Here is a 27,132-nt window from a genome sequence, read left to right on the forward strand (position 1 = left end):
AGTAAAGCAGTTACTTTTTAAAAGAGTCTTAAGAGTAAAAATAACTGAATCTAAGCTTAATAGTTCTTTTGTAAAGTAAAATGTAAAACGATGAGGGGAAACAGCCCGATTCCACCAGAGAACAAGAAGAAATAAAGAGCCTGGGTCCAAGAGGGCAGTGAGGAGTGAACACAGGCTCCCTGAAGGAGGTAGTGTTTAAACTAAGACTTACCGAGGGCAAAAGAGTTAGCAAAGTAGGAGAGGGCGTTCCTGGCAGATGAGCAATTAAAGTCAGCTCTTATTATTTATTGTTTGATTTTTTTTTTTGCTGAAAAATTCATCTTCTCATGATTGAGCAGAATTAAGTGAGATACACTTTCTGCCAGGTAGGAAATGGTGGACTTGATTCTTGCAAGGGACATATTAAAAAACAAGATCCCGGCGCACGTGGGTGGCTCAGTCAACTGAATGTCTGCCTTTGGCTCAGATCATGATCTTGGGGTCCTGGGATGGAGCCCCATGTCAGGCTCCCTGCTGGGCGGGGAGCCTGATTCTCCCTCTCCTTGTTGCTTCCCCTGCTTGTGCTCTCTCTTTTTCTCAAATAAATAAATCTAAGAAGAAGAAAAAAAAAAATCCAGCATTATATTTAATTTGCCTCTCTAAAACCATGCGTCCCAAAAGCAGTTTCTTAAAAAGATATAGATGGGACTCCTACTTCTTGTGGCTTTAGAGTCTTAATCTCAACTTAGATAGAAGGGAAACAAAACACCTAGGAATAAGAAACTCCAGTATCAAATAAATCCAACAAAACTGAATCCAACTGTTACCAAGTCCCTGAAAGCTGGCCTAATCCCAGGCTCACAATGAAGCTGCAGGTTTGGTAACCACCTACAGAGTCAGCTCCAAGTAGCCAAATCAGTGCAAACCAGGCATAAGATGAAGAATTCACTCCCCACTACAGAAACCAGATACACACACACACACACACACACACACACACACACACACTCTATATGAAAAAGAAACCCAAACACTTTATTAAATATGCTCAAGAATGGGGGTGCCTAGGTGGCTCAGTCAGTTATGTGGCTCCTTTTGGCTCGGATTGTGATCCTGGGGTCCTGGGATCGAGCCCCACACTGGGTTCCCTGCTCAACTGGGAGTCTGCTTCTGCTTTTCCCTCTCCCCTGCTCACGCTCTCTCGCATGGATGCTCTAATAAATAAAATCTTTAAAAACCAGAAATAAAAAATTATGTTCAAGAATGATGCAGTTAGGGGTGCCTGGGTGGCTCAGTGGGTTAAGCCTCTGCCTTCAGCTCAGGTCATGATCTCAAGGTCCTGGGACTGAGTCCCGCATCCGGCTCTCTGCTCGGCAGGGAGCCTGCTTCCTTCTCTCTCTCTCTCTCTCTCTCTCTCTGCCTGCCTCTCTGCCTACTTATGATCTCTCTCTGTCAAATAAATAAATAAAATCTTAAAAAAAAATGATGCAGTTAGCACAAAATATCATGGCTAAACCCTAATGCCAATTACAGACATTACAAAGTAACAGAGAATGCTGGAAAAGACTTCTGAAGGACGCGGGAGGAAGTTTCACTCTGGCTCAACAGAGCAAAAAATACCGGACTCGAATCCTTGTTCACTTACTGTATGATACTGGGTTAGAAGTCACTTGACTACTGGATCTCTAAGGCAGCAGTGCAGGTCAGTGATTCAGAGCTTCAAATCTCTGTTCATCATCTTAGATACCTGTGACCTCAGTAAGCTCACCTCTCTTACAGATGAAGAAACCTGGACTCAGAATATTTAAGTGACCTTAAAGAATTTTCTTTCAAAACGCAGTCAAAATCCTTGTGTATGATTGTAATGGAATTCCTGGCTAATCTCCACAAAATTACAAATTGTCAATAAAGTACAACTATTACTGAGCCCTCTTCATGACTAATTTACATAAAACTATATCAAGCCTACCCAATAACTCCAAATAACTCAGAGTTCAGGTTCTATACATGCACTTAAGACAGCAACCAAGCCAATTCACCTTGCCCAAAAAGCCAATGATGGATAAAAGGCTATCTGATTTTCTTACCTGTCCACAGATACAGGAAAGAAAAGCACTTACGAGTAAGTGAAACTGGCTTGCTCTACAATCCTATACCCAGAAGCCTAAAAAACCTACCTACAAGTTTTAAGGGATGCACCGATAACACCAGTTAACACCATCCCCATAGAAATATTTGCATAAGGTTAGCTGCAATCAAGGTGGCTAACAGTACTGCCAAGCTTATTCTACTCAGGGTCTCTAATGCAACTGCTATTTAACCCCGGCATGAACATTTACACCTTGAGAATAGGCTATGGAACTGGCAAAGATTACTGATCATTTTATCAACTATTCCATGATCTTAAAGCATTTTGGCACTCCATCACTCTCCTAAACTATTCGAGTAATCAGATCAGGGCAGAAGAGAAGAATCCTCTGCTTCTGTGTAAACAGAAGTAGAGATTTTTCTGATATAAAAGAGCTCTGTGCCATGTTTTGAGCCAGACCTCATTTACAGTGACCTCTGATGACAAGTTTTAAGACTTAAAACAGCTGTATGATATGATGGGTTCCTCCTCCAAAGATAATCAAGTTTATGAAGGATGGGGGTGAGGAACAGTTATCCATTAAAAGCTGCCTGTCTTCCCCAAGGAGGCAACTTTGTCAAAGATAACCTCTGCTCATCTCTGACACATCAATATACAACCACTGCATTAGGAAGGTGGGCACGGGAATCATTTGGGTAAAAGCCCTGGGTGAAGAAATTAATTTTCTGAAGAAGATATTCACCACCTGCTGCTCATTTATTAAATCATGTTTACTGGGATAAATCCTTGCATCTTCTCCTTGCTCCCTTTCAAACCCATGGATACCAAATCCCCAGAAGCTAGAATCTGAACAGAATCAACACTTTAATACTCTATACCCGGGACACCTGCGTGGCTCAATCGTTGGGCGACTCAGGTCGTGATCCCTGGGTCCTGGGTTCGAGCCCAGGCTCCCTGCTCAGTGGGAGGGCTGCTGTTCCCTCTCTTGCAGTGTCTGTCTCTGTCAAGTAAATAAAATCTTAAAAAAAAAAAAAATACTCTATACTCAGTAGGTTCTAACACTTTAAGACTGTTTTTGTCTAGGACAGATAACAAGCTGGTTTTGGTGATAAAGACTGGCATCTGGGAGTATGGTCGGTATCAGGGCTGTGTGAATCTCCCCAGGAACTCAATGCCAAACTAAAAGTAGTTAGGAAGGCTCAAAGCCCGGAAGTGGAAGAGAAATTGATTGAGGAATGCAAGAATTCTACCCTTCCCTCTCCCCTACCACAGGTGTCTAAATTTGGACTTTACCAAATGTGACTGGTTTCAATCTAAGAAACTGTGATCCATCCTAATGGCGGCCAATTTCAATCTGCAGCCCATAGAACAGTCCTTATCAATATTTTACAGCGATTCTCAATAACCATATTTCCAAAATTCCAGGTCATAGTTAATAGCCTTTCAAAGCAAGCAGGACAGATGGTATTCTGGCTAAAAGCTCAAAGAGCTCTGGAATTTAAAAGAAAACTGCTGGGAGGATTCAGCTCTAAAGAAAATCCAGAATGAGGGAAGGGACCAATAACATTTCTAATTTTTGAAGTCAATATTAGCATTTGTTCTCCCCAGATGTGTGTTATACGTAAATAAGACTCATTTATTACTGTAACTAATGGGGTTCTCCCATTAGGGACCTAGTATTCTCAAGCTGATAAAACAAAAACCAACTCCAGCTGAGAAGATGGCAGATGGAAGTATATCTCTTCTTCCCTCCTTAAGGCAGTTGGGGTTCACAGTATTCATTCATTTGCATATATATCCAATGTCAACTCTGTGTCAGACATTGTTCTAGGTGTGGAAATAGAGCAGCAAACAATACCAAGTCTCTGCCCTCATAAAGTTCCATAAAGGGCATAATAACCACCCTAACTCCACCCAACACCAGTAGCTGTTAAATGAGTAACTGTGGAAAGGGAGGAGGTAAAAGGGTCTCCCTAACAGCCCAAGTTTCCCTGGACTCGGCTCTGTGAAGTTCCAGTGTCAGACTTTAGTGTTGCAGCTGGAGAAGACCTTCACAATAAGTTATTGAGGCCAAGGAAAACAAAGGGTCAACTTTAATCAAATGAAACTTGCCAATTATTCTGCAAATTGCTTGAGTCTTTCTCCTCAATTCAATACTTGGTAAAAACTTCATCATCAGAAACTTTTAGTACGCTGCATTAGAAAAACACAGAGTTGCTCAAAGACAGAAGCCCGAGATTTTCAAATTTTTTTTTATCAACTTTGCAACACAACTTCAAATTTCTAAAAACAGTCACATTTTTCCAAAGTGTCTACAAGTTCAGGAGAGAGTACAAACTGACTTAAAAACCCTTACAAGAACTTACTGTGGTTCTTAAACATCAGCAACTCTGTGAAAGGAATGACCAGACATTGTCTTTAAGGACCTTTCATGAAAGACACAAATGAAGCAGCCAGCTGGTTTGCTTTAGGACTTAGTCCCACACACAAAAAAAGGGTTAAATGGTCAGAGGGTTTTCTCTTCCAGTCAGTCTACTTCCACATTTAAATTTCTTGGACTTCTTTTATGCTTTTACAACACTACAATTACCTTAATCTGTCTTTTCAGCCTCTTCCTGTCTATGCACCCTATGTTAACTTACTTTACAACCTTCTCTCTCATCCTGCTCCTTCCATTATGCTCCTTAAACTCAAGTTCATCTTCTTCTGGTTCTCATTCCCAGGGACTAATTAATTACATTAAAATTTTTAAAAAGAACACAGATTGCAGTGATGGGACCACCAAATGGTCTTCAAAAAAATATATGTTACCTAATTAAATATAAGTATAAGGTCTTTTGAGCTGTAGTTTGTAGACACAATTAGGGTCCAGAACAGTCTGTTCACTATTATATTATCATCCCAGAACTAAACAACATATTTTAAGTCAATTCCTTAAAGCAACTGAGTCTTTTATGCAGAGTCCTGATGGGGAACTTGGTTCATTTATTTCTCTGATCTAGTCTGTTTTTTCCAATCTGTAAGATGACCTCTATTGACACCTACACTTCTAGTCAAAAGAATCCTCTGACCTTAGAAATTGTTTACTCAGAGACACCTGGGTGGCTCAGCTGGTTAAGCATCTGGCTCTTGGTTTCAGCTCAGGTCATGATCTCAACATCGTGGGATCCAGCCCTCCATCAGGCTCCACCCTCAGCACAGAGACAGCTTCAGCTTCTCTCGCCTTCTCCTTCCCCCCTCGGCCCCTCTCCCTGCTCACAATCTTGCTTTCATTCTTACAAAAAAGTAAATAAAGTCTTTTTAAAAATTTTGTTTTAGGGGCACCGGGGTGGCTCGGGTGCCCCTAATCAACCAATCAGGCGCCCCTAATCAATCATCAATCAACCCCAAATCAAACAATTCTTGATTTCAGATAGGGTTATGATCTTGGGGTCCTGAGATCAAGCCCTGCTTTGAGCCCTGCCTCAGGTTCTGGGCTCAGTGGGGAGTCTTCCTCTCCCTTCCCTCCCCCCAACCAAATAAAATCTATAGGAAAAAAAAAACCAACTTGTTTTAATTCAAAGTTAAAACAGATTAAGGTAAAAAGAAAAAATTTAAATCCTTGATACTAGTGGTTCTTAAACTTCCCTGACACCTGGGGTTTAGATCATCCCTAGATATGTGTATTTTAACTTTCCAGGTGACCATAATCTACATTGTCCAGAATCATATTTTGAAAAACCCCACCTTGTTTCTTGATCCTCTGAGCAATAATTAATACCAAATACCAGCCACCTGCAATAATGGACATGCTACTGATTTTATTTCCAGTTTCTACTTCAATTGGGTCTCCATTCTTTTAAAAGGCACGCACAAGGTGCTGAGTCGTTCCCTGGTGACTTTATATATTTATTTATTTCGTACAGCTGAGAATGCTGAGTCTCTACAATTGAGGAAGTAAAGAGGTTGTTTTCACCTGCTCTCTCACAGCCTGTTTGAGAGGAAGAGGTAACATATTAAGAGGTAAGTAAGAGGTTAAGAGGTAACATACGTAAGAGGTAACATAGTTTAAGTAAAGAGTAGGGTAGTCAAGTTCTTTCGAATATAAACTTTCTTTGTTGTTTGCACATCCAGTGGGCAGAGCCATGCTTAGAGACAGGTTACTTGAGTCCAACCAGTAGGACTCTGTTGGGAAAATGAATAAGAAAAAATGGATTAAAGACTCAATGAAACTGCAAATTTAGAGTAAACTTTTGGCATTTTTCTTATACAGATTCCTTTGGGAGCTACAGGCTACCAAGTAATATGAAGAGAATCTTGTGAGCTTTCTGTGACAGATACAAGCGCCACTCAGTCAGGTAAGCACCTGGCACTACTCACCAATCCAAGGGTTAACAACATTTTTCTGTAAAGGAACAGGTAGTTAAGTAGTTCAGGCTTTACAGCCCATTCGATTTCTGTAGCAGGTACTCAATGGCCACTGTAGCAGAAAAGCAGCCATAGATTATATTTAAAGGAATGAGCATGGCTACACTACAATAAAATTTTAATTATGGACACTGAAATTTGAATTTCATGCAATTTTCCCTAGTCATGAAATAACTTTTTTTTTTTAAAGATTTTATTTATTTATTTGACAGAAATCACACGTAGAGAGGCAGGCAGAGAGATTGGGGGGGGAGAGAGGCTCCCCACTGAGCAGAGAGCTGGATGAGGGGCTTAATCCCAAGACCCCGAGAGCATGACCTGAGCCAAAGGCAGAGGCTTTAACCCACTGAGCCACCCAGGAACCCCGAAATAACCTCCTTTTAAAACCAAGGTGTAATTGACATATAACATTAGTTTCTGGTGTATTTAATAACATTCTTTTTCTAAAGATTTTTTTTTTTTTTAATTTGACAGATCACAAGTAGGCAGAGAGGCAGGCAGAGAGAAAGAGGAGGAGGAGGCAGGCTCCCCGCTGAGCAGAGAGCCCAATGCGGGACTCGATCCCAGGACCCTGAGATCATGACCTGAGCTGAAGGCAGAGGCTTTAACCACTGAGCCACCCAGGCGCCCCCGAGGGAGAATCAGGCTCCCTACGGAACAAGGAGCCTGATGTGGGACTCAATCCCAGGACGCTGGGATCTTGACCTGAGCCGAAGGCAGCCGCTTAATGAACTGAGCCACCCAGGCGTCCCCTTACATTCTTTTTGAAACTATCCCCAATATATCCTGTGAAGACAGGTGCCATTCTCAAGCTCAGTGTGTTAGTGAAGAATATTCCCCCTGCTTTACCTGTTCCTATGGCTCCTCTCTCATTCCATAGCTTTCTCCTAAATGATATTCACACTAAGTCCAACTCGCACCATTTTCCTTCCTTCAAAGAGCCCAGGAATGGTCATTAATCAACATAATTTAAAAGTAGTTAAAATTTACTCCTAATCTAACTAGATAAAGTAAATCACATGAATGATAACTTTGAAGGGGAGGCCAATGCGGAGCCCACTGTTATTTCAGTTTTTTAATTAGTAAGCTAGCTAAATTTGTTATTTATCCCCCTTGAGGTGGGAACAACACTGTACTTGTTCACATACTGCTAAACAACGCTGATGAAATTCCTTCATAAACAAGCAGACTTCAGAGATCCTTCTAAAACAAGAGGGTGGGAGGGTCTAGTTAATCCCTGGTTAATAAGAAGATCCTTTTTCTTGAGTACTCAGATAAAAGGAGGTTTTACTGATTTCAGGAATAACTGGCTCCAAGTACAAGTTGAACTGCTAAAAAATAAATTACTCTGGGGTCTTTCTTACACAGGCAGTCAGACTTTCCTTAACAGGGAAATGATTACACACTAGTTTAAATTTCAACAGAGGGGCACCTGGGTGGCTCAGTCAGTTAAGCGCCTGCCTTCGGCTCAGGTCATAATCCCAGAGTCCCGGAACTGAGTCCCACCATCAGGCTGCCTACTCTTTTTTTTTTTTTTTTAAGATTTTATTTATTTATTTGACAGAGAGAGATCACAAGTAGATTGAGAGGCAGGCAGGCAGAGAGAGAGGGAAGCAGGCTCCCTGCTGAGCAGAGAGTCCAATGCAGGACTCGATCCCAGGACCCTGAGATCATGACCTGAGCCGAAGGCAGTGGCTTAACCCACTGAGCCACCCAGGCGCCTCCAGGCTGCCTACTCTTTCAGGGAGTCTGCTTCTCCCTCTGCCTGCTGCTCCCCCTGCTTGTATCTTCTCTCTCTGACAAATAAATAAAATCTTTAAGAATAAATAAATAAATAAATTTCAGCGGAGCCTACTAGTCAGTGATATTTGTCTGGTAAAGATCCACTGTAAATGAAGGTGAGTGCTCTGACAACCTTTTGTCTGATACTATATGGGTAGCTCTGCTATAGCCCACAATTCCCAGGTGGCAACTGAGTTACCCAGGTTTGCCTTTACCTTGTTCTGTGTCACCTTTAAGAACTTAGGATGTTGCATCAGATAGGCCTAGATTAGTCTTCCAGGTGTGTGGTTTTCATACAAACTACACAGCCTTCAGTCTCAGTTTCTTCAAAAGTAAAGTGGAAATAGTAAATGTTCAAATATCTGCTATTTGTTTATTCCTAAATCGTTTTTAAGATTTTATTTATTTTTTTGACAGAGAGATCACAAGTAGGCAGAGAGGCAGGCAGACAGAGAGGGGAAGCAGGCTCCCCAATGAGCAGAGAGCCCGATGCAGGGCTTGACCCCAGGACCCTGAGACCATGACCCAAGCCGAAGGCAGAGGCTTAACCCACCGAGCCACCCAGGCGCCCCTTATTTTATCCCTAGTCCACTGCCTCTTACCACCTCTAAAATAAATGAACATAATTTGAAGCTAAAGCTGGAGAAAAATGGATCTGTTCCTGGCCTTTAAACAATTCACCCAAGTTGTTCTCTGAAACTTCACATGTCCACTATGTCAGTGGTCCTCATAGTAGCCAAGGCTACAGTCCCATTTTAGGCCATTAGACGAATACTGTCTAGCTAACTGTGGACCACAGTAATTATAAGTGAGATGCAGTCGACATTCACTATGAGCATGCAAATATGCAAATGAGAGGAGGACCCCACGTAAGTTGTAGAAATTGAGTTCTGATCTGCTTTTACTGTAAGCAACACTTTGAGATGAGTTAACCTCTCAGGTGTTATTTGTCTGCCTATACAAATTTTTTTTAAAGATTTTATTTATTTGACAGAGAGAGAGAGATCACAAGTAGGCAGAGAGGCAGGCAGAGAGAGGGGGGGAAGCAGGCTCCCCTCCCCGAGCAGAGAGCCCGATGCGGGGCTCGATCCCATGACCCTGAGGTCATGACCTGAGCTGAAGGCAGAGGCCTAACCCAATGAGCCACCCAGGCGCCCCACAATTTTTTTTTAAAGTAAACTCTACCCTCAACGTGGGGTTCAAACTTACAACCCCAGTATCAAGAGTCATTCTCTACTGAATGCGCCAGCCAGGTGCTGCTTCCTATACAATTTCAGATTTTCTACCACTTACAGTTAGATATTCACTTATTATTGACTACTATTTAACAAATACAAATTAACATCTTGTTATGGCAACATGCTAAAAATTTGCAATTTCAAATGAAGACAAATTCCAATCATCTTAAAGGATAAAAATCCGTAAGGGTGTATATAAATATAAGCTAATCTGTTTTGTCAACTACAAAATAGACATGATTTATCTCATAGAGCTGCTGAGATGAAATCAGAATTTATTCAAGCCCAAGGACCGTAAATGCTCACCTATGTGCAATACTAAAGTGGTCAAGTAAAATGGAAAACTGTCAAAACTTCCACCTGCTCTTAAAAACACCACCACTATGCCTACCAGTTGTAAGTCCTCTTAGCAGGATAAGGCAATGTAGAATATATAGGACTATACAGAAGGAAGACTATTATTCAGACTCACCAAATTCACACCTCTTTCGGATTTTTTTTAAGTTCCGAGTACCCCAACCACACATATTCCAAGCAAAATCTAAACCTAAATCTCTCTGCTCTTATCTAAATTTAATCTAGAGCTATGCTGTCCAATTATACATGTAGCTACTTTAAGTAAAATAAAAATTTTAAATTCTTTGGTCACACTAGCCACATTTCAAGGGCTCAATACTCTCATCTGGCTGGTAGCTACCACATAGGACAGCACAGATACAGAACATTTTCCTCATGAGAGAAGGTTCTACCAGGACAGCACTGACTGAAAAGCTTGGATCCAGGTCAACATCTTCCTTTCACTGGTAGGGAGGGCATGAGGCACTATGTTATATGATTCATTCTGGTCACAACTGGCAAACCGAGGAGTAAGACTTCCCTTGTCTTGACTCTCCACCCCACCACCAACTCCCCTGCTGGAGGCCAGTCAAGGACCTTTTCCCTACATGGCAAGGCACTATGCTGTGTAATTCCTTAAGGCCGGCCAAAAGTTTTCCTGGCTAAAATGGCATTCTCAAAAGCAGGCCACTTTTGCACAGAGTCCCTGGAGAATCAGAGCCTCAATGAGTGCTTCCCAGAGAACATTTCAACTAAGGTATTAGTCCACTGAGGCAAAAGTCAAACCTAGATAGTACAATTATTTTAAGCATCCAAAGTATGGCAAACAGGGGCGCCTGGGTGGCTCAGTCAGTTAAGCAACTGTTTTCTGCTCAGGTCATGATCTCAGGGTCCTGGGATCAAGCCCCAAATCGGGCTCCCTGCTCAGCAGGGAGCACGCTTCTCTCTCTCCTCCCCAGTTGCTCATGCATTCTATGTCTCTCGCTCTCTCTCAAATAAAATCTTAAAAAAGAAAAAAACAAGTATGGCAAACAAATCCTATTCAACGAACTCAATTTGTTCTCTAAATACAAGACAAAGTTAGAATGTTTTACTCCTGCCTCTCAGAGTAATTAATCTGTTACAAGACCCTTAAAATGGACATTTACATTTGTATACTCTTCAGCAGTGAGTCATGTTTTCAGAAGGACAACCCTGAGCGAAAATGCTACTTCTTTCCCAGGAGGCAGAACTTAAAAGGAAAAAAGGACTTGTCTAACCTGAAAATGTACCTTCTCAGGCCAGCTCAATTAGGACAGGCCCATTCCTGCAGGCTTGTCCTCCTTTGCTTCTATTAAGGGAGCCCTTAATACCTGGGACATAGTGAAAGTGACTACAAACCTCCGGTCTATGCTACATAGACATCCACAGCTCAACCTAAGCCGTCCTTGTTTTCAACAGAGCCTGGGCCTCAAAATGCCCCCAAGTCTACACCTTGTTTGGCTAGATAGGAGTCAAGGGTGTTGATGCACTGTCTCATGCATCCTATTAGTAATTCAACTAAAGGGCCCTCTTTGCCTAGAGTTATCACTACTGATGGTACTTGAAATGCACAGGCCATATTCTGGGCAACTAGGTGGAGAAAGAGTAAGCCTGAACACATATATGTTCTTCAGAAGCCTTTCTCGTCTTATTCATGTAACAGGCTCCTTTTTATGCTCCAATTATGAATTACTCCAACTTCAAAAATGTAAGGAAGAATAAGTAATTGAACAAGAACTGAGGTCTAGCCATGGGCCTTGTAAAAAATTAAAAAATAAATAAAACAACAACAACAAAAAAAACACAACAAAACAAGCAATAACTGCTTGAGATGTTGAATTACTACAAAACTAGTTCTAAGTTTCATATGTATGTCAGGACTAAATAATTGACCAGAAGCTTATTTTGATAAATTTATCTTATTTTTGTCAATTATTTGATGTTGGGGATATAGTAGTACCAGATACTATTAGGTGCTCTTTTATAGGACTCTGAGATAGCTATTATCCCTCTACTTTTATAGATGAGAAACTAGGATCAGAGTTGTAACTTGCTTAGGGCCACCAGCTAACCAAGTTTATCTAGCTCTGAAGTCTCTATTTCAATAGTAAGCAAGTGGACTTTTTGTCCACGTTCTTTCATTCCTACTAAAAATGTGAGGCTCAAAAAAAAATTAAAACTAAAAAAATAAAATAAAAATGTGACGCTCAACAGGAAAAGGTGAACTTTAAAACTTACTTTATTCCACTGGTTCTGAAACGTTAGTGTGCATCACATCACCTGGCTGACTTGTTAAAACATCACTGACTAAGACCCCATTCAGAGTCTGGGCCTGTAAATCTGAATGAGCCCAAGAATTTGCATTTTCAGTAAGTTCTCAGACAATGCTAATCAGAAAAACACATAAAAACTACTGTTCCATTCAAATCCTGCCATGTCAATCAGTGCCATCAGTAGCTAAAGACCCCAATTTAATCTCTAAAGGTAATGACCGCCATATATAAGATCTTCAGCCTGCCACTAAACTGTGCCAATAACTCCACTGCCTTAGCCATTCTAGGGATATCAGTACGAAAACCACCTCCTGCTCTTTGTGCTCTGCTTAGTCACCCAATCCTAAAAGATGACATCAGGATCAAATAATGGCTTGTTAAACATGAAGGAGGAGAAAGGATTAGGATTCTGATGAGATACCTAGTAAAACAGCTGCAAAAGCAGTTAACTATCTCTACTATGTAGGTAAATACTCACTGAAAGGCAGAAGATACTGAGAATAAATATCAAGCTTCTATAAACATATACTGAAAAACACTGTTCTGGTCCTTCAAAAACAAAAACAAAACCAACCATAAACTGAATAGCTTAACCAACAGAGTACCTTAACCAAACAAAGCAAAACACACATCTTTGTCAAGTAAGATAGTGAAGTCCAGATGGCTCAATTTCTCCAAAGATAATTTGTGGTCAGCTGTATTAATCAGAATCAGCCAGGATTGTTAAATAAATATTTAAAAACGCAGATTTCTGGGGTAGCTGGGTGGCTCACTCACTTGAGTGTCTGACTCTGACTTTGGCTTTGGGTCATGGTATGAGATCAAGCTCTTCCACACCTAGCATGGAACCTGCTTAAGATTCTGTCCGGCTCTGGCCATCCCCATCCCTGAGTGCTCTCACTCTTTTAATTAAAAAAAAAAAAAAAAAAAATCTCAGCCTGTGCCACTAAGGAATCAACTTAAGAGTCCCAGGAATAGGTCTTTTTATCAAATGCTCCCAGGTGATTTTTTTTTTTTAATATTTTTTTATTTATTTATTCGACACAGATATCACAACTAGGCAGAGAGGCAGGCAGAGAGAGAAAGGGGGAAGCAGGCTCCCCGGTGAGCAGAGAGCCCGATGTGGGGCTCCATCCCAGGAACCTGGGATCATGACCTGAGCCGAAGGCAGAGGCTTAACCCACTGAGCCACCCAGGCGCCCCCCCAGGTGATTCTTAAGCATATTAGCTTGCAAACAAAAGTATAGGGACTCCTGACTGGCTGTTGGAGTGCGTGACTCTTGATCTCAGGGTTGTGAGTTCGAGCCCCACACTGGGTGTTGACGATTACTTAAAAATAAAAAAATTTTTTTTTAAGATTTTATTTATTTATTTGTCAGAGAGAGAGAGAGGGAGAGAGAGCAAGCACAGGCAGACAGAATGGCAGGCAGAGGCAGAGGGAGAAGCAGACTCCCTGCTGAGCAAGGAGCCCGATGTGGGACTCGATCCCAGGACGCTGGTGGAATCATGACCTGAGCCGAAGGCAGCTGCTTAACCAACTGAGCCACCCAGGCGTCCCGTACTTAAAAATAAAATCTTAAAAAGAAAGAAAGAAAACTTAGGATAGAGCTCTCACTTTTTCTCACTTGATTTTCAAGCAGCTAATGAGCTAGAAGAGAGAGGGGTTCCCACCTCATAATTAAACATTTGTTGAAAGCATCTGTACTATCCATACAGGATAAGATAGTGTTATTTTACACTTCATACACAGTAAATAAGCAAAACATGTAAATTTCTCCAGTCCAGAATAAAAAATTGGAAGAAGAGGATAAGAGAAGCTCAAAGCCAGAGAAAAGTGGTTGCTTCTGACTTGGGATTAAATGGTGACTGCAGACAGATTTCAGGAAAATGGAAGGGGAATATCCATAACTATGCCTTCAATGTGGAAACAGGCTCTGAGCTGTTGCTAATCCTAAAGGAGTTTACAATACTTAGTGCCTTCCTAAATAAATCGTAAAATGGAGAAGGGCCAGGCATACTTATGCAAACTGTACCAAATTCTAAAGACTAAGAGATACTCCAGAATAAAAAGGAATACTTGAACAGAACAAAACAGGACTGCAGACTTGTGGGAGAAAAATACACACTGAACTTTATTCCTGGAAGATAGAGCTGCTGCAGAAGGACCTTTTTTTTTTTTTTTAGATTTTTATTTATTTCACAGAGAGAGACACAGTGAGAGAGAGAGAGGGAATACAAGCGGGGGAGGGGGAAAGGGAGAAGCAGGCTTCACACTGAGCAGGGAGCCCCATTGCGGGAGGGGGCCCTCCCAGGGATCATGACCCAAGCTGAATGCAGACACTTAACAACTGAGCCACCCAGGCGCCCCCAGGACCTTTTTTTTTTAATCTTAATCAAGTTTTCAGTAAGTGTACTTAACAAAATTATCTTCTCTTTTGTACAATAGTACCTACTGACATGCATATTTACATATGTGCCATCAGTATGGATCCTGCTTAATATTCTGGTAGTCTTTTTTTTTTTTAGTTAAAAAAAAAATTTTTTTTAAGATTTTTATTTATTTATTTGACAGAGAGAGAGAGAGAGAGAGAGATCACAAGTAGGCAGAGAGGCAGGCAGAGAGAGAGGGGGAAGCAGGCTCCCCGCTGAGCAAAGAGCCTGATGTAGGGCTTGATCCCAGGACCCTGAGATCATGACCTGAGCCCAAGGCAGAGGCTTAACCCACTGAGCCCCCCAGGCACCCCAATATTCTGGTAGTCTTATACCAACATTTCTACTGTTTTCAGTCACTTATGGATCCAAATGAATCATACTGAACTGTAACTTTAAACTATTGCCCTAAAAACTTGAGCTCAATACAAACACTATCTGACATAAATTCCACAGATTAGCTCCCGTCCTAAAGAAGTCCTATAGTATTTTCAGGAAAGAGGAAAAAGTTTGGCTTCTTGTTTGCCCAACTAGAATCCAATTTTCTACAGAGCAAACAAGCATACTTCTGCTAACAGACAACCTTCCCGACATTCTCAGATTAGGAAGGTATAAACATTTGTAAAGGACTATAAAGTTCTGCTGAAGTTCCTATTTTTATATCACACTGCATTCAAGGGAGAAGGGAGGTGATCTGATTTTTAAGGGGGAAAAAAGTAGTAATTATGGTCAAACCACCACCAGCTGAACATGCACAGAGGACACTAACCCAGAGACCTCTCAGAGCTGGGGCTGGAGGAGGGTGAGTAGGGGCGTCTGGCCTTAGAGACCTTTCTGCCTGGAAGTCGTGTAACAAGCCAGCAGTTACAAAGACTAGACAACACATGTTCTTCATCCCTGCTTTTGTTTTCTTTCCTGGTTAACTGGAACCATGAAAAATTATGAAATAGATCCTGAGGTATGATCAATTCCCTGAAAGATTCTTGTTTCCTTATTTCTGATGTTAAACAGCAAGAACTAGCGACACTGCATTCATTCTTGTGAAAACGCACTGATTATAATAAGGCATGTTCAGTCTAACATTAGTCTCGATTACTTTTCCATATTCAAATCATTTTAAGTAATAACACTACATACTCTGAACCTTCCTCTGAGGAGTTTAACAGCTTTCATATCAAGACACTTTCATGGACTGGAAGCAGTAACAATACTAATATACTTAAACTGCTCCACAAAATTAGTTTCCCAGGACTTTAAGTACTGAGTCTAATCTCTAAGATTTTAGTTCTTCAAATTTATGAAGATGGTGATTTTATACTCTATTTCAGCCAATTCAGCTCAAGGATTTAAACCATTTCAAGCGGGGGCGCCTGGGTGGCTCAGTGGGTTAAAAGCCTCTGCTTTCGGCTCAAGTCATGGTCTCAGGGTCCTGGGATGGAGCGCATCGGGCTCTCTGCTCAGCAGGGAGCCTGCTTCCTCCTCTCTCTCTGCCTGCCTCTCTGCCTACTTGTGATCTCTGTCTGTCAAATAAATAAATAAAATCTTAAAAAAAAAACATTTCAAGCAAATATTTGAATTAGCTATTGTCACATGATTTCTCAAACAGAATGTGAACATTTCTAGTCACTGACAAATCTACCTATTCAGGAAAACCTGAAAACTACTTTTCTAAATCTTATGTAATACTGCTGATACAGAAAGATATGGGAAATACACAGTACTCTGAAATTCTATTCCAGGTGAAATAACTTAATGAGCTTAAAGGTATCCTAAAAGAATTTTTTTTCCTTGAACAGTTAAGAATTTGGACATCTTTGGAATTAAAATAAGGTCCTAGGGCTTCCAATTTTTGCAAGGAGAGGGGAAAAAAAAAAAAACAAACCCAAACAAGCCAAAAATCTTTTAGACTGGCAATGAATGGAGACATCACTCTTTCACTGCTTTAAAGTATTAACTGCCAGAAAGAACCTTCCACCTCTATTAAACCTGGTATGTCAGGAGCCTCTCTACTGAGGCCCAATGAAAAATATGGAATATTAACAGAGGAAGTGAGTTATAGACCTATGAGTACTAACTTCAAAATGTTCGTTCTGGGAGCCATATGGAGTTGTCTTGTTGATCTATATCTAGTCGTTACTGGTATTTACTTTCTCAATGTTTGAATGAATAAATATGGCAGCTTAAATTTTCCATTTGCAATTAAACATGAAATTTTTTACTTTCCTGAGCAGATCTATAAATATTACACCATCCCAAGAGCAAACGGGGAAAAGTTACTGGCTGCCAAAGACTCTTAAACTGTAATTTAACTGTGAGAAACAAAGTGGTTTGTACACAGTCACAAAGTCTTACCCTTCTTGAGCCTCCCCTGTCTGGATCCGCAGCAAAAGTTATCATACTCAAAGCTCCCTAGTGACCCTCTCCCTTGGGTAAAATCTCACAATACACAAATTCAGAAATTAAAGTTGTTCCCTTTGTACAAGACTAAAAAAGCAGGGCACCTGGATGGCTCAGTCAGTTAAGCATCTGCCTTCAGCTCAGGTATGATCTGGGATCGAGCCTGTGTTGGGTTCCTTGCTGAGCAGGGAGCCTGTTTCTCCCTCTCCCTCGCTCCCCCTGCATGTGCTATCAAATGAATAAATTTAAAAAAAAAAAAAAAACTTAAAAAAAAAACTAAAAAAAACCAATCTCTGAAAAAGGTTTTTGGTGTTGTTTTATTTTTTTAAGGATTGGCAAAATTCTGTACTAAGCTCCACCTTTCCGACAGTGATCCTCACATGCTCTTTAATCCTCAATCTTGTGAGTTAAGTATTAGACCTAGTTTACAGGTAAAGAACTAAGGCTTGGAGATTAACTTCTCGCTACTGAGCAGAAGCACAAGAACTCCAATTCAAATCCCCTTGACTCAGTATCTGTCTCTTCCACTCTATCATGGTTGATTTGGCTGGGACACACACACGGACAGGGACACACACATACACTGACACAAAAACGCACACGCATGCGACCATTCACATTCTGAATCAGAGAAAAAAGATGAGAAAGAGGCCTAAGTTCTGAAGACTTTAAATTCAATTTTGGACATTCTCACAAAATAAGGGCAATATAGCCATGCAGTATTAAATCATCACTTTCCTGCAAGATATTTTTCTCTGTATACTTTACAAACCATATTATTCCTGAGATGTTTATCTTTTGAAAACTTTACCTTTGAAGACTCTTTAAAATTAGACCCAATTTTATAATTTCTCTCCTATGAAATTATTTTCACTAGCCCACCTTTAAGTGAATACTGTGTTTGAAGTTTGCTCCTGTTGTGATGCTGCTATGATAATCCTTTTGATCAATGGTGTATCTACTAAGATCCACCCGCTTAATCTAAAGGACATTAGTAAACATACCCCACAAATGATTTTGGCTTATTTTTCTTTTAAGTAGCACTCACCATTAGCTAGACTTATGAGCCATTACTGGAATTTCTGCTTACCAAAATTTTTCATGAAATCTCCCAAATGCCTATACTCATGCGTAACTACTAACATGGAGTTTCCCATTTAAGTTCTTATTTCTAAGCTTTATTATTTAAGGCATTCTTGTTGCCAAGAGTTACTATTTCACAGGAAATTGAGTTGGTCCCTTTAAGCAATATAAAAATAAATGAAAAATTAAGGTAACTCTCAGATGCTTTGAGTCTTCACAGTTTAAAAATGTTTTGGAGGATGGGGTGCCTGGGTGGCTCAGTGGGTTAAAGCCTCTGCCTTCGGCTCGGGTCGTGGTCCCGGGGTCCTGGGATCGAGCCCCGAGTCAGGCCCTCTGCTCGGCGGGGGACCTGCTTTCTCCTCTCTCTCTGCCTGCCTCTCTGCCTACTTGTGATCTCTCTCTGTCAAATAAATAAATAAAATCTTTGAAAAGAAAAAAAAATGTTTTGGAGGGAAAAAATAAACATGTTTTAGGGGGAGAAGAAAATAGTGGCCTTTAAAAAAACATGGTGACACAAGACACTGAGTTCTGTCGTTTAAATAAAAAATTACAAATAATGAACCTGGCATTTCCCATACTAAATGTATCTAATAAAGACAAAGTTCTGGATATCTTTTTAAAAATTGAGATATAATTCACATATAAGTTCTGGGTATCTTTAAGAGAAAATCCATAGTTCTATTAAAAGGCTGAGAAATTAGCCACAGCAATATAGTTTCTCCATTTCTAAGCCCGTCCCCTCTGAAAAAGAAGCTCTTTCGGCAATGACAATCTTGTCTTATTCTTATTCTTAGAAAAGTAGGAACCTGGTACACGTTTGGCTCCTCCTTAGCCTAAACCTAGATACAGATAACACCACCTTTCCTTTTATAGTGGTTGTTTAATAATCAGAAGAGATCAGTGTATGGTTGTGAAGTTTATGGAGGTAAAGACTCAACCAACCCTAGTTATATGCTACTCTTCACTATGTAACTGTCAGAAGATTTAAAACGTTATCAGGGAATACTAGTGAAGGAAGGAGCCACCAACATCATACCTGAATCCTAACATTCAAAATAAAGATCCATTTCAGAATAGAAGCTGTCTGACCGAAGTTTAAATTTTAAAATGTGGGCAAAGACGCTCTCTATAGAGGCACCTGGGTGGCTCAGTGGGTTAAGCCTCTGCCTTTGGCTTGGGCCATGGTCACAGGGTCCTGGGATGGAGCCTGCATCGGGCTCTCTGCTCGTTGGGGAGCCTGCTTCCTCCTCTCTCTCTGCCTGCCTCTCTGCCTACTTGTGATGTCAAATAAATACAATCTTTAAAAAAAAAAAAAAAAAGAGGCTCTCTATATACTTAATTAAATTTCAATAGTTTGTGAAGCATAGAAATATCATCCCCATCTATACATGACAAGACAAGCTTTAGCAGCCAGGGTTAAGTTTCATACTAAGAATAGGGACTTATTTAGATTTTTCTACTCCAATTTTCTACTTACCACAGCTGCTCAAGATCATTATCTTCCCACAGCCTCCCTCTTCATCACTTTTACCCTTTAATATCAATCTGGTTCCAGCCTTAACTCCAAAGCATCTCTTTTAAGACCTAGCTCCCCAGATGCCAGGGGTCTTAACTATCTCTACCAGCACATAATTAAGGGCAGGCTGTGACATCTCTCACTAGAAGCTTACCAATTATAGTCTGGGATTTCTGGAATCTAGACCAGGCAGGATGCTACCAAAAAGGGGAGCTGAGAAGGTGTAAATGGGAAAGTTTTCCTTTCTTGGTCTCAGGTTCACCCATAAACCTATGCAATCTGTACTATTCCCATTAAATTTAGATTTAATGAATACACAAATGTGATGTCTACTAAGCTCTCAAAATTTGTTCCTTTCCTCCCACTTCCTCTTCTACTCTGTAGCAAGAGATCAGGTAACAGAGTACAAATGAAGAGGCTACCTATAGGAGCTGGATAAAATAAGAGGTCTTAGCCAATGAGATCCCCTAATTCACTGATCCTGAAACCTGCTAGGTTTATGTCTTCTGCCCAACCAGTATTCTGCTTATAAACCTTTATCAATCTGGGCATTCATATACAGCAACAAGATTAAAATATGGACTTTTAGGAAGTGGCAAAAGAGTACATTTCTAGTGTACTCTATCGTAGGACTAACCTTCACTTAAAACATCTGGGGTGGGGGGGGTGGATAAACTCCAAAGAGCCAAGGATATCTCCTCCAAGAAAAGATCCCAGGCATCTATCTTTGCTAGACTGTGCTAAGAAAAAATACAAAGAATACTGAGTCCAAGAGTTGGCAGATTTTTGTTCTTAAAACATAGGAAAATGTCAGAATACCCAGGGATCTATGAAACTTGTTCTCAACAAGAAAGACCAAGAGAATTAAAGACCCCCGTAATGCTGACTGCTTTAACACCTTTTGTTGGAGCCTATCTAGGTGTATCTCAGGAATGCTAATGAATGGGAGTTCTCTGGGTCCTTAAGTCTAGAGAAACAAAGTTAACTTCAAAGACTCGGGGGGAATTGACAGCCTGGTAGAGATACATCTTTACCCTAAATCTAAAGGAGAGGACATGAGGGAGATGTAAATAAAAATATCTACTATAAATTTCAGGAAAATTCTCAATAACAGTACACAAAGGTAAAGGCAGCAGGGAGATAACTGAATAGATACAAAAATTTAAGCTAACAAATTGAAAATGAATACCATCCAAAAAAGAAATTTAAAACTTAAGTTGTCTTTCTCCCTTAGTTTCTTTCTCTACTAAAATTTAGAGACTAAATAAATGACAGATAAAGGTAGATAAATAGGGTTCTAGCTTGATGGTATTACAAACTATAAAGATATACTTGAGATAATCAGTAAAATCACTTCTCTCCCAGTATGAAAAATACTTAACTCTTTCTTGAACATACAGAATAAAAACCACATTAAACAATATCCATTTGCAACAATTTCAGCAAACTATCATTTCCTATAGCCCTACCAAAAATACCATTAATATCTAACATATTTTACAAGCTTTTTCCCACTTAATAATAAAGCCTAGGCTACCAAGATACCCGCCCTCCCTCCCCCCAATCTTTATCCCCCTCTACAGTACCCAGGCATTGGTGCTATCAACTCAGAGCATACAACACACAAGAAGATGGGCGGTTTGGGGGGGGGGGGGGGGGCAGGGGCTGGTAAAATGCTAATTATTCCTTGCGTCGTTAGATTTCCTACATCAGTAACTGGCCTGGAGCCACAGAAAGGAAGGCTGTATCTCAAAATTCATTTAAAGGCATGGAAATACAGAGAAAAGACTTGTTCTAACCCTTACTACTCAAAGTTCAAACACAATCTGAAAACTTCCTTTTAAACACAATACCTCATTCACTTGTTAAAGGCCAGTTAGGAACTTCTCCCATCCCAACCTTTTTACCTTAAGAAGCCATATTCTCAATAGTTTGCTCAAATGCACTTATTATGCAAAGTTATTGTTCAAAATAATTAAGGAGATTACCTAAACCACAGGACACAGAAAAGTCACTCAACTGACTCTCCCCCATACAAATGCAATGAATTGACTATATTTTAACATTCTTTCAAAAGGGCTTTTTTTTTTAATCTCAGGGTCCCACATCAAATATTCATTTAAAGCATTTCCATAGCCTCATTCAAAACTAAACAATTACATTTTAATCCATTTTTCCAAATAAAGCCAGAACTTTACTGGAGTTCAACATAGTTTCACATAGTAAGTATGAAACCCCTCACAAAAACATATTTCTGTGGTAAGAACTTTGGGTTTCAGGAAAATTAGTTTTATTTTGCACTGCAAGTACAGCAAAGTTTTGTTAAAGACCCATACCATATATATGCATTCATACCCAACTAATATGAAATAACACACACAATTTCATTATAATCCAAAGGCTCCTAAAATGAAACCTATCCATAAAGTACAAAAGAATAGCTTCCCATACCCTTACCAGTAGAGAATAACTGTTAATAATTAATATACACACAAACCTTTCTCAAACATTTAGATTTAAGAGGCTGACAGTTTTTGCATCCGTCCCCCATGCTGAAAAGAAACAATCAAAAAATCCCAATGGCCTAATTTTGGAATATAAGATTTAAGACATGTTAAGAATCCCTGGCTCTTGTATACTGTATGAATAGATACCAATGTAAGATCCAGAACAAATTAATGAATCACTCTTTCAAACTCTCACAATTCCTCATTTTTATGCTGATGTTTGTTAAAGAAAAAAGCCAGACAATTTTTTTTTTTTTTTTTTTTTTTTGCTGCTATTGGTTAAAATGAGATTTGGGGACTGACTCTGGATTTCTACTTTCCATTTTATCTACTTGCCAAAGAAAAGTATGAGCTGGAGACATCAATATCACCTAGTTTTCACCTTTTAAACTATGAGGTATTTCTGTTTCTTTAATGACTCCTGGATATTCTAGTTTTACCAGAAACATCAGAATCTAAAATTTGTTTGAGAGCTCTGATATGCTAGTAATCTAAAAAGCACATGTTGACAAGCAATTTTCTTTCATGTCTAAGTGTAGTATAGAGTCCACAGCAGTCACTAGTTCTGAAAAGGTGCCCCAAGGAGTTTGTAGAAGGAAAGAAAACACCAGAGCCCAATGTTTTAAGTGTTTCTGGATTGGGCAGGAAGACGTGCCAGATTTCATTTGAAAGTACCATCAGTTTGCAGTTTTAAAAATGTGATGGGAATTTCCAGATAGCCACATCATCAATCTTCCCACCTCAATCTGCAACTAACGCACAGAAATACAACTATTTGTTACCATCAGAAACAATTTATATTTAATTCCTCCATACAATCTGAATCCATTAAGCTAACCAGAATCAAAACAACAGGATGTCAAACTATGATCCCATATAACATTACTTAGACTAACTAGTCACTAATTTAATTAAGCCTGATACTTCGCTCATCCCTGGGAGGGAGGAACCCCACAAATCCACAGTAGAGAGGCAAAAACTTTAAGTCCTTGAAACAGCAGAAGGATCACTAAACCCCAACATGACGTTACCAATATCAACTCCACAGATAGCTCGGCAGTCTGCACAGTACTGTAATAATGACTCAGCCCCACTATGGTTAGTGCTACCAACATTTAGAAAGGAAAGAGGCAGGTAAAAGATTATGTACAGTTTCTGCTCCTGAAACTCCAAGCTCACCATCAATACTTTAAATACAAACGCGCTTCACAAGTTACAGATTTTTCCTAGCAGTTGAGTATGGGGTCAGAACGTTCTAAATTCCAAACGAAGAGCAACAGTTTTAATTGCTGTAAAGAATGAGCTCCAAAGCGCAAAAAGTCTTTTAGATCTTAAGGGATGAGGGCAGGCAGAATGAGGGATATATGTGTATATATATGTATATATGAACTTGCACAGTTAATCTGTAAGTTTGGTTAAGTCCACTTAAGATCATGCTTAAGCAAACTCTTCTTAATACAAAGATCAATAATGACATGTCTGAGTATCATTAAACACTGATTTTTATTTTTTAAAAACTGTCTTTCATAGTTACATATATTAATCACTGGTTACCAGGGTATTAGTTAATAGAGCAAGCACATAGTTACTAACACTACATCTTTCTTCTAGACAATATTTGCAAAGATCATTACTCCAGACACTTAGGATGGTGGGGAGGCAGTTAAAAGTGCTTTTCCTCTTGAAGGAGTAGCTTTAGTTAAAAAGTAAGCAAATAACAAACAAATCCTTCCCTCTCATATTTATCAGCTTTGTAAGAAAGTAGAGATGTGCAGCTTTTAATTTTCTCATACTGCAATATATATATATATATAGCATACTGGCTAAGCTTGGGAGCTTTGGAATGCCAGACTCACCTGCCTGTGAGCAAGCTAATAAACATACCTAAACCTCAGTTTCCTCATCTATAAAATAGAGTTAATAGTACTTAACTCATAGGGTCCTTCGAGGATTAAATCAAATTAGGCGACCCATGGAAAGACTGGGAGATTGCGCCAGGCAGACACTAAGTATTCAATAAATATTAACAATTACTGCAATTACAAATGATCACATTCTAAAAGTCAAAATACTCAGTTTACTTCAGTTTCTATAAAAATGGCATCAAAGACCAATAATCTACCCAAACTACAATCATCACATATTCAATAATTCCTTTGTATAATTTAAGTGAGAACCATGGAGATTAACTTTCTGAAGAGAAAGGACTAAACTTTTTTCCTTACTAAATACACGACCGACTCAGCTGAATCTTAAAGTCAAAAGAACACTTTTCCTGGGTTAAGCTCCTACCTCTCTCCAAGAGAGATCAAAAAGACTCTTTACATCCTCATCTGCCACATCCTTTCTTTGCTCCCACGTCCCAAAGAAACATCTATTACTTTTTGCAGTTTTTTCAACTGCAGGGGACTCATCACCCTTTTAAAATCCTGACAGGTTAGCTAAACATAGTTAAGAAATACTCCAACTCCTGACACTCAGCACCTAGTCTTGCACAACACTCACCTCAGAAGTCACCTCCTCTGAGAAATTTCCCCACCCGCAGACAAAATTAAGTCCCCTAGTTTCTCAAAGCTTTTTGGGTGTACATACACCTCAGCACCTACCTTATAATTAACTAATTTGTGTCTCTCCCAATAGACTAGATTGAGGGTGAGAAGCATTGTGACCAAAGGTTCAGCTCTAGCACTATCACAGTTTGGCACATATTAGGTGCTCAACAAATGTTACACTTTAACCACAATTCTTCCTAGCAGAGTCACATCTCTTGTTAGATGCCCCACTACAAATCTGAACACAGGGCTGCTCTCAGTAGAGCAGGCTAACACGATGGACTGCTGATTACAACATCAGAAAACCTACTCATCAGCTTCTCCCATTGGAGAGGTTCCCGGAACCGAATTCAACTGAGCAGGATTATGTACCATCAGAATCAGTGGGAATTCCCAGCACACTACAGAGGATACCTTCTCCTTCAAAAAGACTGCTGAAAAGCCCACAGGGTGGGCTTTTTATTGGGGGAATCTTCACTGAATAACTGAAGTGGAAATACTCAAAGAATGCTTTAACTTGGCCGAAAAGGGTCAAAAACGTAGAGATCTGGGAAAAGCAAGCTAGCTCTTGATTCCTGAAAAACAGCGGCTTCTAAAAAAGAACAGGAAACAGGGGTGGGTGCTGGCTACTGTTTCAATAAATAAAATCTTTTTTTTTCTTCCCCACAGCCCAAAAGAAAAGGCCAATACACCAGGTCCAGATGAGAGGCTCAATAACCTTTCCTCCTGACAAGTACACTAAGCCGCGGTTTAAAAAAAAACAAAAACAAAAACAAAAACAAAACAGTGCATTAGGAACCTCAGCCCCCATGAAAAGTTCTAGTCAGGAATACTTTTAATTTTTTTTTTTTTTTAATCCATATGCCCGAATCAAACACTTACATTGGAGGCCCAGAGAACTCGCAAACTTTCTGAAGGGAGGTACTACTACCACCTTTGCAAAGAACACAAGTTGGGAAAAACAACCTCAAAATATGATAAACTCCACAAAGGGTGGCTTTAGTTTCAGAGCCGTAATTCCCCTCATAAACATCTTACACCCCCACTCCCCCACCCCCCCACAAATCAACAGTTGCCGAAGGGTATCTTTCATTCTGGAAAACAGAAAAGGAAACAAACAAGAAGCAGAAAGGGAATAACCCCCCAAATAAAGTTCTCCTTGGAAAAAATAGTAACAATCCCGTCTCCCACCCTTCCCTCTCTGGTGAGGTCTGTGATTTATACGGCTTTGCTCTGCAGAAAGCTCTTTCTGGGCAGCTCAAGGAAGGAGCCGAGGGAGGGAGAGAAAGAGACACAGGCACAGAAAGGAGAGGAGAGAGAAAAAGAAAATGGCGCAGAGACTAAGTCCCGACTGTCGACAAGGCGACTTTCCCGGGAGGAATCCGGGCCGGGAAAGGCTGCCCGAAGCCCGGCGGCGGGCGACGCCGGGTCTCCGTTGCCCCCTCTTGGGATGGCCGCGATCTGGGGAGGCTGGGGTGCCCGGAAAGGGGGTCCAGAGGCGGCCCGATGGGAACAATGGGGCCGGTGAGCGAGGAGCCGGGACTTAGTCTCTGGGACGCCATGTCTGTCCTCTGCCCGGCTCCGGCCGGGCGCGGGGTAGGCGGCCGGCAGCTGGGGGACCCGGGGTCGGGGCGGGGGGCACACTCACCATTCAATCGGAAATCCGCTTCAATCTGGAGAGAGAAAACGAGGGACTATGAACAAACAGGCTCCTTTCATCCCGCGGGAGGCGAGCGCGCGGGGCCGGGGGCCTAGCCCACCCTGAGCCCCGGGGATAAGGGGGCCCCGGGAACGGCCGTAAAGGGCAACCATCCACCCAGTGTGTAACTTCGCGGCTTTCGCCCGAGGCCTAGGGCGCTCAGCTCCGCCGGCCGGCCGCCTCTGGCTGGGGGCTCCGGCCTGTCAAAGCGGCCGGGCCGGGGCTGGGGCCTGTGCCGGGGGTCGCGGAGGGCCGGGGCGGGGCTGGAGCGCCGGGAGGACTCGGCCGAGCCGTACCTGGGAATCGTTGTGGAGATGGTCCCCACTCATGTCGGCCGGAGCTGCGAGCGCGGCAGGCGGCGAGGGGCCCCGAGGAGGCGCAGACGGTCGGGACCGGCCTGTGCGGGCGGACGGGGGCTCCCAGAGGCTCCCGGAAGCTTCCGGAGGCGCGGGTAAGCGGCGGCGGCTGCGGGCCTGAGACTCCCGGAACGGCTGAGACGGCGACAGCGGCGGCGACGCTGACTGACTGCCGGGCGGGCGGCGAGAGCGGACCCCAGCAGTTGTGTAACAGCCTAAGTTCGCATTTCGGCTCACTGCGCCTGCGCGGCCGCTTTTAAACGAGACGTCGGCGACGTCAGGGACTCGCGGAAAAGAGGCTGAGGGTTGCGGGGCCCGCCCACCTCGCGCTTCCAAAGGGGGACCGACTTTGCATCGCAAGCCCCACCCCCCAGTCCATGCGAGCCGCTGTGATTTGCATAAGGAGCCGACTCCTCCCACGTCCGCCCACCCAGAGCAACCTTGCCTTCCTCTCCCGGCGCCTTTTC

General features: G+C 41.3%; 1 protein-coding gene across 1 annotated transcript in view; it reads right to left on the reverse strand.

Moving 5' to 3' along the window:
* Positions 1 to 26,885, reverse strand: part of LOC111141399 (DNA topoisomerase I) — a 96,425-nt gene extending 69,540 nt beyond the window's left edge. The window contains exons 1-2 of the mRNA XM_022493917.1: positions 26,606 to 26,885; positions 26,259 to 26,283 (exon numbers count right to left, since the gene is read on the reverse strand). Coding sequence (XP_022349625.1) covers positions 26,259 to 26,283; positions 26,606 to 26,638 — 58 coding nt within the window. The 5' untranslated portion in view covers positions 26,639 to 26,885. The remainder of the gene's footprint in view (positions 1 to 26,258; positions 26,284 to 26,605) is intronic.
* Between the last annotated feature and the right edge of the window lie 247 nt (positions 26,886 to 27,132).

Source organism: Enhydra lutris, unplaced genomic scaffold (assembly GCF_002288905.1).
Source record: "Enhydra lutris kenyoni isolate GAN:26980312 unplaced genomic scaffold, ASM228890v2 scaffoldscaffold6, whole genome shotgun sequence".
NCBI classification, from domain to species: domain Eukaryota; kingdom Metazoa; phylum Chordata; class Mammalia; order Carnivora; family Mustelidae; genus Enhydra; species Enhydra lutris.